The following is a 14,170-nucleotide window of genomic DNA, read 5'->3' as shown; positions in this document are numbered from 1 at the left end:
GGTAAAGGGCAAGGGTAGGAGCGTGGGCTGCATCGGGGCCTTCATGACCAAATAGTGGGCATCTTTGTGATGGAAGATGGGAAGGCGTAGATTCACGCTAAATAAGGTGGCACTTGGGGGCCCTGATTCTGAGGAGTGTGTTTTGGACGAGCAGTTCTGCATGTTCTTATTCTTATTTTCATTCAGATTTGTCCCTGCGATCCAGCCTCCCCGAGGTGCCAGTGACCCAGGCAACCGCTCACCCTCCCATCCCCAATGGTGTCCTAGAGTATTTGGAGAAGGAGCTGCGGAACCTCAACCCAGCCCAGCCTCTGCCACCTGACCTCCAGGCCATATCTGGCCACCCCTGCAGCATCCTGTCCTCCCTGGGCTCTGAGGTTGTGGAACGCAGAATCATCCACCTGCCTCCCCTGGTCAGAGACCTGCCGGCTTCCCGGAGGACCAGCAGCTCCTCCCGCCAGCAGTGGCTCCCCACACCGCCATCTCCCTCCAGACCCTGGGATCTGAGGGAGGGGAGAAGGCAGCACCGCTGCTCTGATTTCCACCAGGAGCTCCGGGATCCTGAGGCTCAGTGCTGGGAGTTGGAGCAAAGGGAGCTGGACCGATTGCGACGTGGGAGGCACCGCGGCTCCAGGCATCGCTGGTCACCCAGGCCCTGGTCGGACAGGGACAGCCTCAGCGACGGCGACGGCCCCTCATCCAGTGAGGCCCACTGGCGGCCCCACCGCCCCCCTCTCCTGAGCCGCTACCCAGAGAGAGATCCCCGCAGGCCCAGCCTCAAGGAAAGCGCTCAGGGGCACCAGAGGCGCAGGCCCCGCAGCTACTCCCCTCCCCTGCCCTCTGGCCTCAGTTCCTGGAGCTCCGAGGAGGAGAAGGAGAGGCAGCCCCAGAGTTGGGAGACCCGCCGCCATCGTCGCTCGTGCTCCCCAAACTGGCCTGAGGAGAAGCCACCCAGCTACCGCTCGCTGGATGTCAGCTCAGGCAAGAACGGCAAGAAAAAAGGGAGTGTGAAGAGGCGCTTGGTGAGCCTGGGGCTTCCTGCTGAGGGTCGGGAATGGGCAGTAAGGACTCTTCATCCAGGCTGACACAGGCCACCTCATATGCCTCCATGGAGGGCCCCTGGTCCCTGTTTTGCACCGCTTGCCCTCTGGGCTCCGTGAGACACCTCTTATAGAGTTGGAAGGAACTGTGAGTGCTCAGGGCAAGCTTGATGCTTCAGGAGGGGCTCCTCGCCCCCAGCCTGGCTCCACCCCTCATCACAGTTCTCCAAGGCCAGTCGGGCAGGGTCCCCCCATTTCACAGGTGAGGAAACCAGGCTCAAAATAATGAAGTACCTTGTGAGTAGTGGAGCTAAGACTCCAGGGCAGGCCTTTAGGCTTAATCTTTACTTCTTGTCATAGCTGCCTTGCTTTACTTAGCAACAGCCTCCATTCCCCAAATTAGAACAGTGGGACTGACAGTGTGCAAGGGCCTGCTGTATTTGAGGATGCAGCCCTTTGAAACTCCTCTGGAAAGTATCATTACAATGATTTAGAAACAGACCCAAAACAAAACAAAACAACCTGATATCCCAAATATGGGTCAAAACTTTAGGATTCTGTGAACAGGCAAGGTGCCAATGTCAGAGCCTGAAAGGGACACAAAAGGAAGTAGGCTTTTTAATGCCTCTGAGCATAGACCCTTTTCCACTGTAAGATGTGACTTTAAAAAGTCATTTTATAATTAATATACCTCAATGATAATATTCCTTCTATGTTGTCTCTTTGCAAATTATGCTGGTTGTTGCTCAAAAATATTCATGAATTGCCTTCAGAACCAACTTACAAGCTACCCACAAAAATCTATTTCTTTATTCATTCAAAAATCCTTTTTCTGTTTTGTTTCTGCTGAGATAAAGGAATGCGGAGCAGGTTGTGAGGGAGGTTCTCAGAGTAGAGGGATATTAGAGGAACAAGAATTTTAATCTCTCATGCACATTGACTGATACAACTCTCATTTGGAAATGCAGGTTCTGCTGTGCCTTGTTTTAAAATCAATCATCTGTGTAGTGTGTGCAAAGACAGGGACCTTGTGAGTGCCTCAGTGCTGGTCTTTCTAGGGAAGAACCTTGGTGAAAGAGTGATTTGTGAGGAAGATAGTGAAGGCCCACAGGCATTTCTGAAATAATCGATGGCAATTATATTCTCACAGATGTCCCATGAGAGAGGCAGAGAGTAATAATGAAACTAAGTGGCACTGAAAGTGAAAGGAAAGTGAAGTCGCTCAGTCGTGTCCGACTCTTTGTGACCCCATGGACTGTAGCCTACCAGGCTCCTCTGTCCATGGGATTTTTCAGGCAATAGTACTGGAGTAGATTGCCATTTCCTTCTCCAGAGGATCTTCCCGACCCAGGGATGGAACCCAGGACTCCCGCATTGTAGACAGACGCTTTACCGTCTGAGCCACCAGGGAAGCCAATGACTATGGACATTTACACAGTGTTTCATTTAATCCTTTCAACACCCTGTTCGTTTACAGTAGATACAACTCTTCCATGTTACCAGTAAGAAAATTACATCCTGAAAGAAAATACAAAATCAATCAAAGTCAGTCACTGTTACTTTGGTCATGTGGTTACTAGATGGTCTCTTATCTTCACTGTAACAGAGAAAAAATGAAAAGCCAGCTTCAAACCCAAATCCTATTTTCTTCTAAGTTAAAGAAGAAATTTAAATTTTCCTTTATTTTCTTCTAAATTATATAGTTTCTTGTAAGTGAAAGAGGGGGAAACTGGGGTATCAGTTATGTTCTGGATATTGGTATAAGCCATTTCTAAGTCTATTTCACTTAATCCTTGCAACTGCCCTGTGAGGCTTAGTAAGATTAAGTAACATGCTCAAGGTCACACAGCCAAGAGGGAGTGAAACCGAAATTTGAACAAAGCCCTTTAACTCTCAAGCCTGTGCTCTTTTCAATTCATGCTGCCTAATTAGAAGAAAATCTGTGGGGCAATGTTTTCTTGTGACATTTATTTCTTCCTTATTTTCTGAAAGTATTATAGCTTCCTTTATAGTACACCTTCCTTTATAGTACGCCTTTCATCAGGGTGTACACAAAATAATTCTATCACAAGCAAACCAAATTTTCAATTGTAAAGTTGCTTGTGAGAGGAAAAGTCACTCAAGATAATTCTAAAGGCCTTCATTATTTTGGATTTCTCTGAGCTTATCTCCAAAAGAGTTCTCATTTCAATTTATCACATTCAACTATCCACTCATATTCTGAATGACCAGAGGCCCAGGACCAAAGCTTGATTGATTGATTTATTTATTTTTAAATTTTATTTTATTTTTAAACTTTACAAAATTGTATTAGTTTTGCCAAATATCAAAATGAATCCGCCACAGGTATACATGTGTTCCCCATCCTGAACCCTCCACCCTCCTCCCTCCGCATACCATCCCTCTGGGTCGTCCCAGTGCACTAGCCCCAAAGCTTATTTAGAAGGGTGATTGGTTTGGAGGGCACCGTGTTTTGTTTGTAACTTGAATTTTGAATGCCTTTGTAGTTGTTATTATTTAGTAAGTTGTATCCGACTCTTTTGTGACCCCATGGACTATAGCCCACCAGGCTCTTTTATCCATGGGATTTCCCAGGCAAGAATACTGGAATGGGTTGCCATTTCCTTCTCCAGGGGATCTTCCTCAACCAGGGATTGAATCTGTGTCCCCTACATTAGCAGGTGGGTTCTTTACTTCTAAGCTACCAGAGAAAGCCTCTTGAATGCCTTTAATGGAGCCAAAATTTCATTCTTTGCTTCTCTCCTTAATGGGGCTGGAGGCTTTCAAAACACCTTCTAACCTTTAAAGTCTTTGGAGCTTGCAGCTAATTTTAGAAGTTATAATATATTTGGGCCACTAGATGGTGATCTTTAATTATATATAACTTGAAGTTTCTCTACTCAGGTTGATAAAATGTATCACTATTTTCTTAAGATTTTTTTTTAAAAGATCTATTTATGGCCATGCTGGCTCTCGGTTCTTGTGCCAGGCTTTCTCTAGTTGCAGTGAGCAGGTGCTACTCTCTTCTGTGGTGCATGGGCTTCTCATGGCTTTGTTTGTTGTGGAGCACTGGCTCTAGAGTACATGGGCTCAGTAGTTGCAGCATGTGGGCTCTAGAACACAGGCTCAGTAATAGTGGCTTACTTGCCCTGTGGCATGTGGGATCTTCCCAGACCAGGAATTGAACCCACATCCCCTGCATTGGCAGGTGGCTTCTCAACCACTGGACCACCGGGAAAGCCCTTAGGCTTTCAGCAGGTACAGCTTTACCATAACTTTTTGCAAAATACTTATTAAGAATATTAAATATTCAGATGCTCTAGTGGCTGATTTTCCTGATGCCTGATCCCCAGGCTGGGGAGCCTGACATGGGGCTCAGAACACTCACTCCTGTGGAAGAACTTCTGCAATGTAACTATTCTCCAGTTTGTGGGTCACTCACCCAGTGGGGTATGGGATTTGATTATATTGCAGGTCTGCCCCTCCTACCTGTCTCACTGTAGTTCTTTATGTGTTTGGTTCCAGTTTTTTTTCTTATCGATGATTTTTCTGGAAATAGTTGTAATTTTGGTGTGCTGATGACAGGAGGTGAGCTCTGGGCCTTTCTACTCTGCCAGTTTGGCTACTCTCTCCCATCCCACATCATTTTGATTAGAAACCATGTCCCCTAAAACTTTCTTGATAAAATGGAAACATACAAAATTTTTGAAGCAACATGAATGTAGTACATACATGTACATTTTGAACAGTATGTTTTGAGACAGATACCTTGCCATTCCAACAAGAAAGGTCACATTCATTGATGACAGCTGTAGATATTCAAAACTAGAATAAAAATAATCTCCAGTACATAGAGAAATATGAGAAATGAAAACCATACTCTCTGAAGCCCTTGTAGCACAAGATGAAAAAACCAAAAGATCAAGTGGAATAACTTCTGAAGAAAAGTCACTGAGTTTGGTCAGCAAGAGGTAATTAGTGATCTGAAAAAATAACTTCAGAGAAATTCCATGGTATGAAACTGAACTTTTTAGACAAGGTTGAGAACAAACGGCTCAGGAGAATATAAATAGAGAAAAGAGAACTGGGCCATGTCTTCATGAACGAATGATAGAGGTGCTGATGAATGAACAGAGTATCTTTTTTTCAAGAGATTTAAAGATGTCAAAAATCAGTAAGAGGCAGAGTGAATGAGAAGTTTTCAGAAGTTAAAGATGGTTGAGGGAGGCTCAGAAAGGTAGGAAAAGCAAGAAACCAAAGCCAGGGGGAGAAACTGGCTTCACCAAGAGTCAAGAAGTAATGTTTTAGATTCAGAGCTGCTGTCCCAGCAGCCACCACTCACTGAGGATTTGCACCTGAACCAAGCCCTTGTGTATTGTGTACATAGACGATAGAGCACAGCTGACTGGATTTTTGTGTTCTTATATTCCCCAGGAGAGAGAGAGCTCCCATAGTGGAAGGAGTGTGGTCATTTAGTCACCGGGCACAACACTGCTTCTGTGGCGACTTCTCAGCTCCTGTGTGTCACCAGCAGCATCTAGATTTCCACGTGGCTTGAGATGGACACCGCAAGTTTGTATCTAACATCTTTGGCTTAGATTCTGAGAATCAGATGGTATAATTTTATAAACAAAGTTTGAGGAGTCAATGACTGTTGTTTTAACCTTGGTACACACTCTGCATATTCAGGTAGTCAGACTTGTAATGAATCCTAATTGGGATGCAATCCCTCAGGAACTTAGTAACCTGAGTCTTCAACTGGGTCACACTGCTCAGAACTGTGGCCATTCTCAAGGTGAGAACTCGGGAGTCTTTAAGAGGAAATCAAACATGTCTCAGAGCAAGAAATCTATGGAGCACTATAGGGAAATTTCCATGGAACCTTGTCTCCCTCGATAGCATATCTAGAGGATCCCTTCATGTTATGAGTCCACTTTACTGCCCCCAAGACTGGTCCTGAGTGCCTTTGAGGGTTCACGCAGAGATGGCACAGGGAATGTTCCACAATGTGCCCTCTCACAGGCTATTTATTGCAAGTGTACAAAGTCACAGAGAAGCACTTTTGCACCAGTTTTATTCCTTTCCTTTGTTTTCTTCTTGCTTTTTTCTTTTTTTGCCTATATCTGTATATTTTTTTATATAGTATGTATCCATTAAAATCACTTTAAATGCTTTTGGGGAATAGCATAGTACATAAATAAATAAGAAGTGAAAGGTACTGGCTTGAGGATTCTGTCCTAGATTTTGATGCACTTGAAATTAAGCCTCCCCGACTAAGGCTCAGAGAAGAGCCAGACCAACCCGATAGCTGTGGAGCCACCTTTCTCTTGGCACCATTTAGCCTTGTGGGGTGGGGATTTCTCAAGTAAAGGCATCCAGACAGGTTTTGCCACTCGGTGCCCCAGGAGGAAGGCTCTGTGCCTCTCTGTAACAGGCCCTACATCTCTCTCATTTTCCTTAGCCCCCTCTGGTGTCTTCATGAGTCCATTTGTGCTTCAGGTAGAGACTGTCCTCCAGCAGACCATAAGGAGATGTCCTAAGATGAAGTGTGTGTGAATGTATGTGTATTCCTCAACAGTATCTTTATGTGAATGGCCTTAAGCTCATTTTTGATCCTTTTGTACTGACATCTATTTTTTCTCCATCCATTTTTCTCATTAATTACATATTGGAGAAAACTGGTTAAATGCCTGCACTGGGCAAATGTTTCTTTGAGATTATTTTAATATCCATAATGTAACTGAGTCTAAATTGGAAAAATAGAAAAAAATTAAAATTTTAATAGATAATTCAGTAACTGAGAGACTTCTGGTCTGGACAAGCTGATATAGACCTCTTTTCCTCTGTTCCTCCTCACTAAACACAACTTTATAAATCCTAGAAATGTTACAAGAGACAAACAAAGAAGAAATCTGAAGAGTGCTAAGAAGAAAGTGAGCTGGTTTGGGAACCCAGGACCAGATGACAACACAGAGGCAGGGCATCTTGTGTCCCCCAACCAGCAGAAGGCAGCCACCCAGACCTGGTCTTTTCTGACTTCCCATCTGGCAACAGAAGGTAGTCTCGTAGCTTGTTCTTTCCCCTGGATCTAGTGGAAGCCCCTCTTACAACTTCAGAGAAGGGGGACCTACTGGGAGTCCTGTCAAAAATAAATGACCAGGGGAAGCATTCTCCTTCCCTGCAGAATCAGAGATTCCTCTTTTCTATGGAGAAATGCTGATGTGGATGGGAGGACCCAGTAAGCAGGTGGCCCAACTGGAGAAAGCTCAATTGACCCCAAGGGCTGGAGACTTTCCTCCTCTGCCCAGAGATACGAGGGCTCTCTGGTGGAACCAGGAAAAAGAACCTGTCACAGCTAGTAGCCTTATAGCTAGCAGCTGGGTCCAAGAAATCACTTTATTCTCCTCCATCCCCAGAGAACTGGGTAGCTGGAGGTGGGGGGAGGGTTACTAACTGAAGACTTTCCCCACCCACCTCCCTCACCCAGAGGTATCTTGGCAATCCAGCCGGAGGAAATTTCAACCCTCAGGCAGTCACAAAGTCTCTGAAAATTAAACAATTACTGGAATCAGCCCACAAAAGTAGGCTAAGACTCATATGTTAAACCTAAATAGAGTAACTTCCTGTAAAATATTTAAATAGAACTTAGATTTTCATAACATAATGGACAAAATGTCCAGGATATAAATCAAGAAACAAGAAAAATCACAACTTGAATGAATGTCAACACCAAGATGAATCAGATGTTGTAATTAGTCTGATAAGAATTTAAAGGCAGGCATTATAGAAATGCTACAATAATCAACTACAAATTCACTAAATACAAGTACAAAAAATCACAGAAAATAAATAGAAGTTATGCAAAAAAAAAAAGGAAATTATAGAACTGAAAAATAGAAATTAAAGACTTACTAGATGGGCTCCCAGTAGAGTGGAGATGATGAATCAGTGAACATGAGTACAGAACAACAGAATTCACCCAATATGAATAATAGAAAAGAGAATGGGAAAAGTGACCAGAGCCTCAGGGACCTGTGGACTAATAACAAAATATCCAACATTCATATCACTGGAGTCCAATAAAGTAGAGGGGAAAGAGGGAAGAATGAATAAATATTTGAAGAAACAATGACTGAAAACTTGCCAAATTTGATGAAAAACATCAACATAGAGATTTAAGAAACTCTAAACAGGATAAATCCCAAGAATCCATGTCAATACACATCATAATTAAACTTTTGAAAACTAAAGACAAAAATTCTTGAAAGCAGCCAGAGAAAAACAATGAAATCCCTGTAGGGAAACACCATATGAATGGATTTCTCATGTGAGATCGTGAAAAAGGAAATGTCAAATTTTATTTTTTAAGTCCTGAATGAAAACAACTATTGACTCATAATTTTGTATCTGGCAAAACCAGTTTTTAGAAGTGAAAGGAAAATAAAAACATTCACAGATGAATGACGACTAGAAGATTTTGTGACTAGCAGATAAATCCTGGAAAGACTGGATAGAAGTTCTTCAAATAGAAAGAAAAGGACAAAAGGAAACTTAAGCATCAGAAAGCAAAAGAAAAAATAGGTTAGAAATATGAGTCCATACAATAGATATTCTTTTGAGTATTAGTATTATAATTTGTTTCCATCATAAAATATGATTTATAAAACCCCAAAGAGGGGAAAAAAAATCTCACAAAAGAAATGGGAGTTATACAGTGAGTTAACAATAATAGGTAAAGGTGAGGAAGGTAAAGAAGCCTAACTGGAAGTGATGTTTCTATACTTCATTTTAAGTAGTAAACAGTGTGATACAAAGTACAGAATTAGAAGTAGTATCCAGAGCAACCATGTGAAAACTACAGAGATGAACTTAGAAGTGCTATAAATAAATCCAGATGAAATCTGAAAACATGTTCAAGAAACCTGCAGAAAGGTAAGAAAGAAAATAAACAACAACGACGTCCAAAAGAAACAAGTAGGAAACAATAAAATAGCATCCTAAAGTGCTAATAACATATCAATATTTGCCTTTGTTGTAAACTGTCTAAATATGCCTATCAAAAGACAGATTAGCAGAGCAGATTAAAATATTTAAAAAAAAACTAAATCCAACTATATGTTCCATATAAGAAATTCACTTTGTATTCAACCACAGGTAGCCTAAAGTAGGATGGAAGAGATACACCATGTACACATTGATAATAAAAATTAGAAGGAGTGACAGTATTAAAATCTCCTAAAGTAGACTTCATAGCAAAGAAAATTATCAGAGACAAAAGAAATATTATATAATAGTTAAGGGATCACTCTGTCAGGAAGACACAATATACTAATGTGTATAAACTAAAGCATAGAGCTTCAGATACATGAGGCAAAACTGTTAAAGCTGAAAGGAGAAAGAGAAGACTCTACAATTATTGTTGGGAACCTTAACACTGCTCCCATTCAGTAACTGGTAGAAGTATTAGACAAAAACATCTGAGCAACACAATCATCAAGATCTAATTAACAAAACAGACCATCCAACAACAGTAGAATATAGTTTTCTCAATTTCTGTCGAACATTCACCAAGTAGAAAAGAAAAAAAAAAAAACCATAAAATATACCATAAAACAGACCTTGACAAATTAAAAAATTGAAATCATAAAGCTTATATGTCCTGACTACAGTGGAATCAAACTGGAAATCTGTTAACAAAGACAACAGGAAACTCTCAAAATACTTGGAAACGAAGCAACACACTTCTAAATAATTATGGGTAAACAATAAGCCTCAATGAAAATTAAAAAGTATATAGAACTAAATAAAAATTAGAACACAAAGTATGTAGGAGGCAGCTAAAGCAGTATTGAGAGGGAAATTTATAGCACCAAATGCTTACATTTAAAATGAGGAAAGGTGTAATATAATTTAAATTATTTCCTCCAGAAACTAGAAAGCACAACAAACCCAAAGCAAGCAGAAGGAATGAAATAATAAAGAGCAGAAAATAAAATTGGAAATAGGAAAACATTACTGAAAAAAAAAAGCCCAAGAAAACAAAAAGTTGGTTCTTCAAAAAAAAAATTATAATAAATTTGATAAACCTCTAGCAAGACTGACAAAAATAGAACACATATCACCTGTATCAGGAATGAAATAGGATATATCATTCCTGATAGTGCAGCTGTTAAAAGAAAATAAAGGAATACTACATACAACTATATGTTCATAAATATGACATTGTAGAAAAAAACAGAACAATTCCTTACGCACCACAGACTGCTGCAATTCAAGACGATGCAATAGAAAACCTGGATAGCCCCATGACCATTAAGGAAATTGAATTTTTAATTAAAAAGCTTTCCAAAATGAAACTCAAGGCCCAGATGGTTTCACTGGACAATTCTATCAGACTTTTAAAGGGTAATTAAAACTAACTTTATACCTCTTCCAGAAAATAGAAGAGGGGGAAACATTTTCCACCTCACTCAGGAAGACAGCAGAGCCAGACAAAGATATGGCCAGACAAAAAGAAAACTGAAAACATTCCTCCTGAACTTAGGTGCAAAAATCCTTAACAGAATATTACCAAGTATTTTAATACACAAAAATAAGTATATACCATGAACAACTAGGATTTATTCTAGGTATGCAAGACTAATTACCAGAATAGTCAAAACAATCTTGAAAAGTACAATTGGAAGACTTATATCTTCTCATTTTAAAATGTACTACAAAGCTATCATAATTGAGATAGTGTGATACTGACATATAAGGACAGACATATTGGTCAATGGCAAATAACTAAGAGCCCAGAAACAAATCCTTACATTTATGGTAAATTGATTTTTTGCCAAAGCTATTTAGGCAACTCAGTAGAGAAAAAATAGAAAAAATACAAACTGCTGCTGGGTCATTTGCATAGCCACAAGCAAAAAGGTGGAAGCATTGCATACACAAGCAGTTAACTCAAAATGGACAGCAGACCTAACTGTAAGGGTTAAAACTACAACATTTAGAAAAAACTAGTCAGAATCCTTTGCGTCCTTGGATTAGTTAAAGAGTTCTTAGATATGACATCAGTAGTATAACCCTTAAATGAAAAATTTATAAATTAGACTTCATCAAAATTTAAAACTTTTGCACTTCAAAAGACACCATTAAGGAAATGGAAATACAAGTTACAACTTAGAGAATATGATGACAAATCATATTTTTTTTTTTGCAATTCGTCTCTTTTTATTATTATTATTTTTTAATTAAATTTATTTATTTTAATTAGAGGCTAATTACTTTACAATATTGTATTGGTTTTGCCATACATCAGCATGAATCCACCACGGGTGTACACGTGTTCCCAATCCTGAACCCCCCTCCCACCTCCCTCCCCATACCATCCCTCTGGGTCATCCCAGTGCACCAGCTCCAAGCTTCCTGTATCCTGCATCGAACCTGGACTGGCGATTCGTTTCATATATGATATTATGCATGTTTCAATGCCATTCTCCCAAATCATCCCCCCCACCCTCTCCCACAGAGTCCAAAAGACTGTTCTATACATCTGTGTCTCTTTTGCTGTCTCCCATACAGGGTTATCGTTACCATCTTTCTAAATTCCATATATATGCGTTAGTATATTGTATTGGTGTTTTTCCTTCTGGCTTACTTCACTCTGTATAATAGGCTCCAGTTTCATCCACCTCATTAGAACTGATTCAAATGTATTCTTTTTAATGGCTGAGTAATATTCCATTGTGTATATGTACTACAGCTTTCTTATCCATTCATCTGACAAATTATATTTCTAACAAAATATTTAGAAAGAATAAAGAAACAAAGAATAAATCTCAAAACTCAAGAAGATAAACAACTTAATTTTTAAAAATAGGTAAGATTTGAATAGAGATTTTACCAGAGAAAATAAAGATGGCTAATAAGCACATGAAAAGATGCTGCTTATTAGTAAAATAGAAATTAAAATGACAATGTAACACTACTTCACAACCACTAGAATGAGGATAATAAAAGACAATAAGTGAAGGCCTAGACATGGAGAAGTGGAAATTGCTGATTGAAATGTAAAATGATGTAGCCATTTTAAAATGCCTTTTGGCAATCAAAAAAAACATATCAAACATAAATTTACCGTGTGACCCAGCAGTTTCATTCCCTGGCATATATCCAAGATGAACACTCTATTTATGTGAAGACTTATACTTGAATGGTCATGGGGGTCTTATTTTTAATAACTAAAAATGCAGTTAAAAAAAAACACAAAACCTAAATTTCCCTCAACTGGTGAATGGATGAACAAAATATAGTATATCCACACAATGGAATTCTATTCTGTAGTTTAAAAAAAAAATAACTGATAGGTGCTACAACATGGATAAACTTCAAAAACATGCTCAGTAGAGGAAGCCAGATGCAAAAGACCACATATCATATGATCCAGAACAGGTAACTCTACAGAGACAGAAAGTAGCTTAATGGTTGCCTGAGCCAGGGGTGGAACAGGAATTAACTGCAAGTGGACAAGAGGTTCCTTTTGGGGGTGATGGAAGTATTCTAAAATTGGATTATGGTGATGATTGTACTAAAAATCATTCAATTGTACACTTATAAGGAATGAATTCAATGATAAATCTACTATGCCTCAATAAAATTCTTTAGTAAATGAATATTATTCCAAAATGTTTTCTATGCATATATAGAGTGATAAAAATTCTTTTAAAATGTGTTCAGGTTTCCGAGGTGGCTCAGTGGTAAAGAATCTGCCTGCCAGTGCATGAGACGCAGGAGTTGCAGGTTGGATCCCTGGGTTGGGAAGACCCCCTGGAGGAGGAAATGGTAACCGACACCAGTATTCTTGCTTGGAGAATCCCAATTTCAGAGGAGCCTGGAGGGTTACAGTCCATAGGATCACAAAGAGTCGGGCATAACTGAGCACGTACGCAACAGCAACCCATATTAAGAGGGATTCTGGCCCACTGTTGCATATCAAGCAAAGAATATTTTTCAGAATTGGAAAAACAGTTGTGAAAAGTCTGGACTATGCCCTGTGAAGAGTCATGAAAAAAGCTGAGAATCTTTAGCTTGATGAATGCTTACTTGAGGCAACATGAAAATTCTCCCCAAATAGCAAAGAGAGTACTGCATAAAAGAGAGGTTTATGCTTATTCTAATTAGCCATAAAGGAAAGAACCATGGTAGGCAGTTTCATAAAGAAAGCTTTTAGTTCAACATAAAGAATTGTCTGCCAGTTTTTCCCAAGTCACTATAACTTATGAGGCTCAACAAAGAGTCTTATGTTTTTGCTGAAGGATTTCTCAGAATCTTTAATATCAGGTGTTAAGAGGATGTAATAAAAATAATTTGTCTGAAGAAACTATTAGCACTGTTAATATCTCTGAGACAGTAGTTCATAGAACAGATGGAGTTAAAGCTGCTGAAATGGGGACAGAGTATTTTCTGAAGAAGCAAAGTCAGGTTCACATCAAGATATTTGAGGAGGGACTTGCCTGGTGGTCCAGCAATTAAGACAACACACTCCCAATCCAGGGGGCCTGGATTCAATCCCTAGTCAGGGAACTAAATTCCTCATACCATGACCAAGAGCCAGATTGCCACAATGAAGATCCCAAGTGCCAACTCAGACCCAGCCAGTCAAGTAAATGAATAGATAGATATACATCATTTTAAAAAGGTTATCTGTGGAAACTGGGTAGTGTTGCTGTCACTTTGGCACTTCTGAAAACTTGGTAACCAGGACCAGAGTATTAAAGCTTGGGGAAATGGAGCAACTTTTCTTGTTGTGTTTACAATGTGAGACTGATTCAAAACAGTTCTAGATGAGAATAACGGAGCAAAACAAATGGAAATGAGACTTTCTAGGACAGTTATTCTGAACTTTTCCCCCAGCAATACTTTCCCCCAGAAGTCATTATATTCCCATGTCTGTCCACTGAGTCATTCACTGTGTGCAAGGTATTATTTCTCAACTTTTTCCACCAACACAGCAACAGACAAATAAAACCCTGTCATATTCTATCACTTCTTCCTTCAACTCCAGATTTTCTTAGAATCCTGATATGGGACCATGTCCCACATTGAGCACTGCCATTTTAGAAGCTCAAACCTAGAGTACT

At 39.9% G+C, this 14,170-nt stretch overlaps 1 protein-coding gene across 3 annotated transcripts in view; it reads left to right on the top strand.

The window, feature by feature from the left end:
• Positions 1 to 12,703, top strand: part of ILDR1 (immunoglobulin like domain containing receptor 1) — a 41,271-nt gene extending 28,568 nt beyond the window's left edge. For all 3 annotated transcript variants that reach the window (XM_061403854.1, XM_061403924.1, XM_061403783.1), the window contains 2 exons: positions 187 to 1,022; positions 5,475 to 12,703. In XM_061403854.1, the coding sequence (XP_061259838.1) occupies positions 187 to 1,022; positions 5,475 to 5,516 (878 nt within the window). In that variant the 3' untranslated portion in view covers positions 5,517 to 12,703. The remainder of the gene's footprint in view (positions 1 to 186; positions 1,023 to 5,474) is intronic.
• The last annotated feature ends 1,467 nt before the right edge of the window (positions 12,704 to 14,170 follow it).

Source organism: Bos javanicus, chromosome 1 (genome assembly GCF_032452875.1).
Source record: "Bos javanicus breed banteng chromosome 1, ARS-OSU_banteng_1.0, whole genome shotgun sequence".
Classification (NCBI taxonomy): Eukaryota; Metazoa; Chordata; class Mammalia; order Artiodactyla; family Bovidae; genus Bos; species Bos javanicus.
This window is presented reverse-complemented; position numbering and strand designations above follow the sequence as displayed.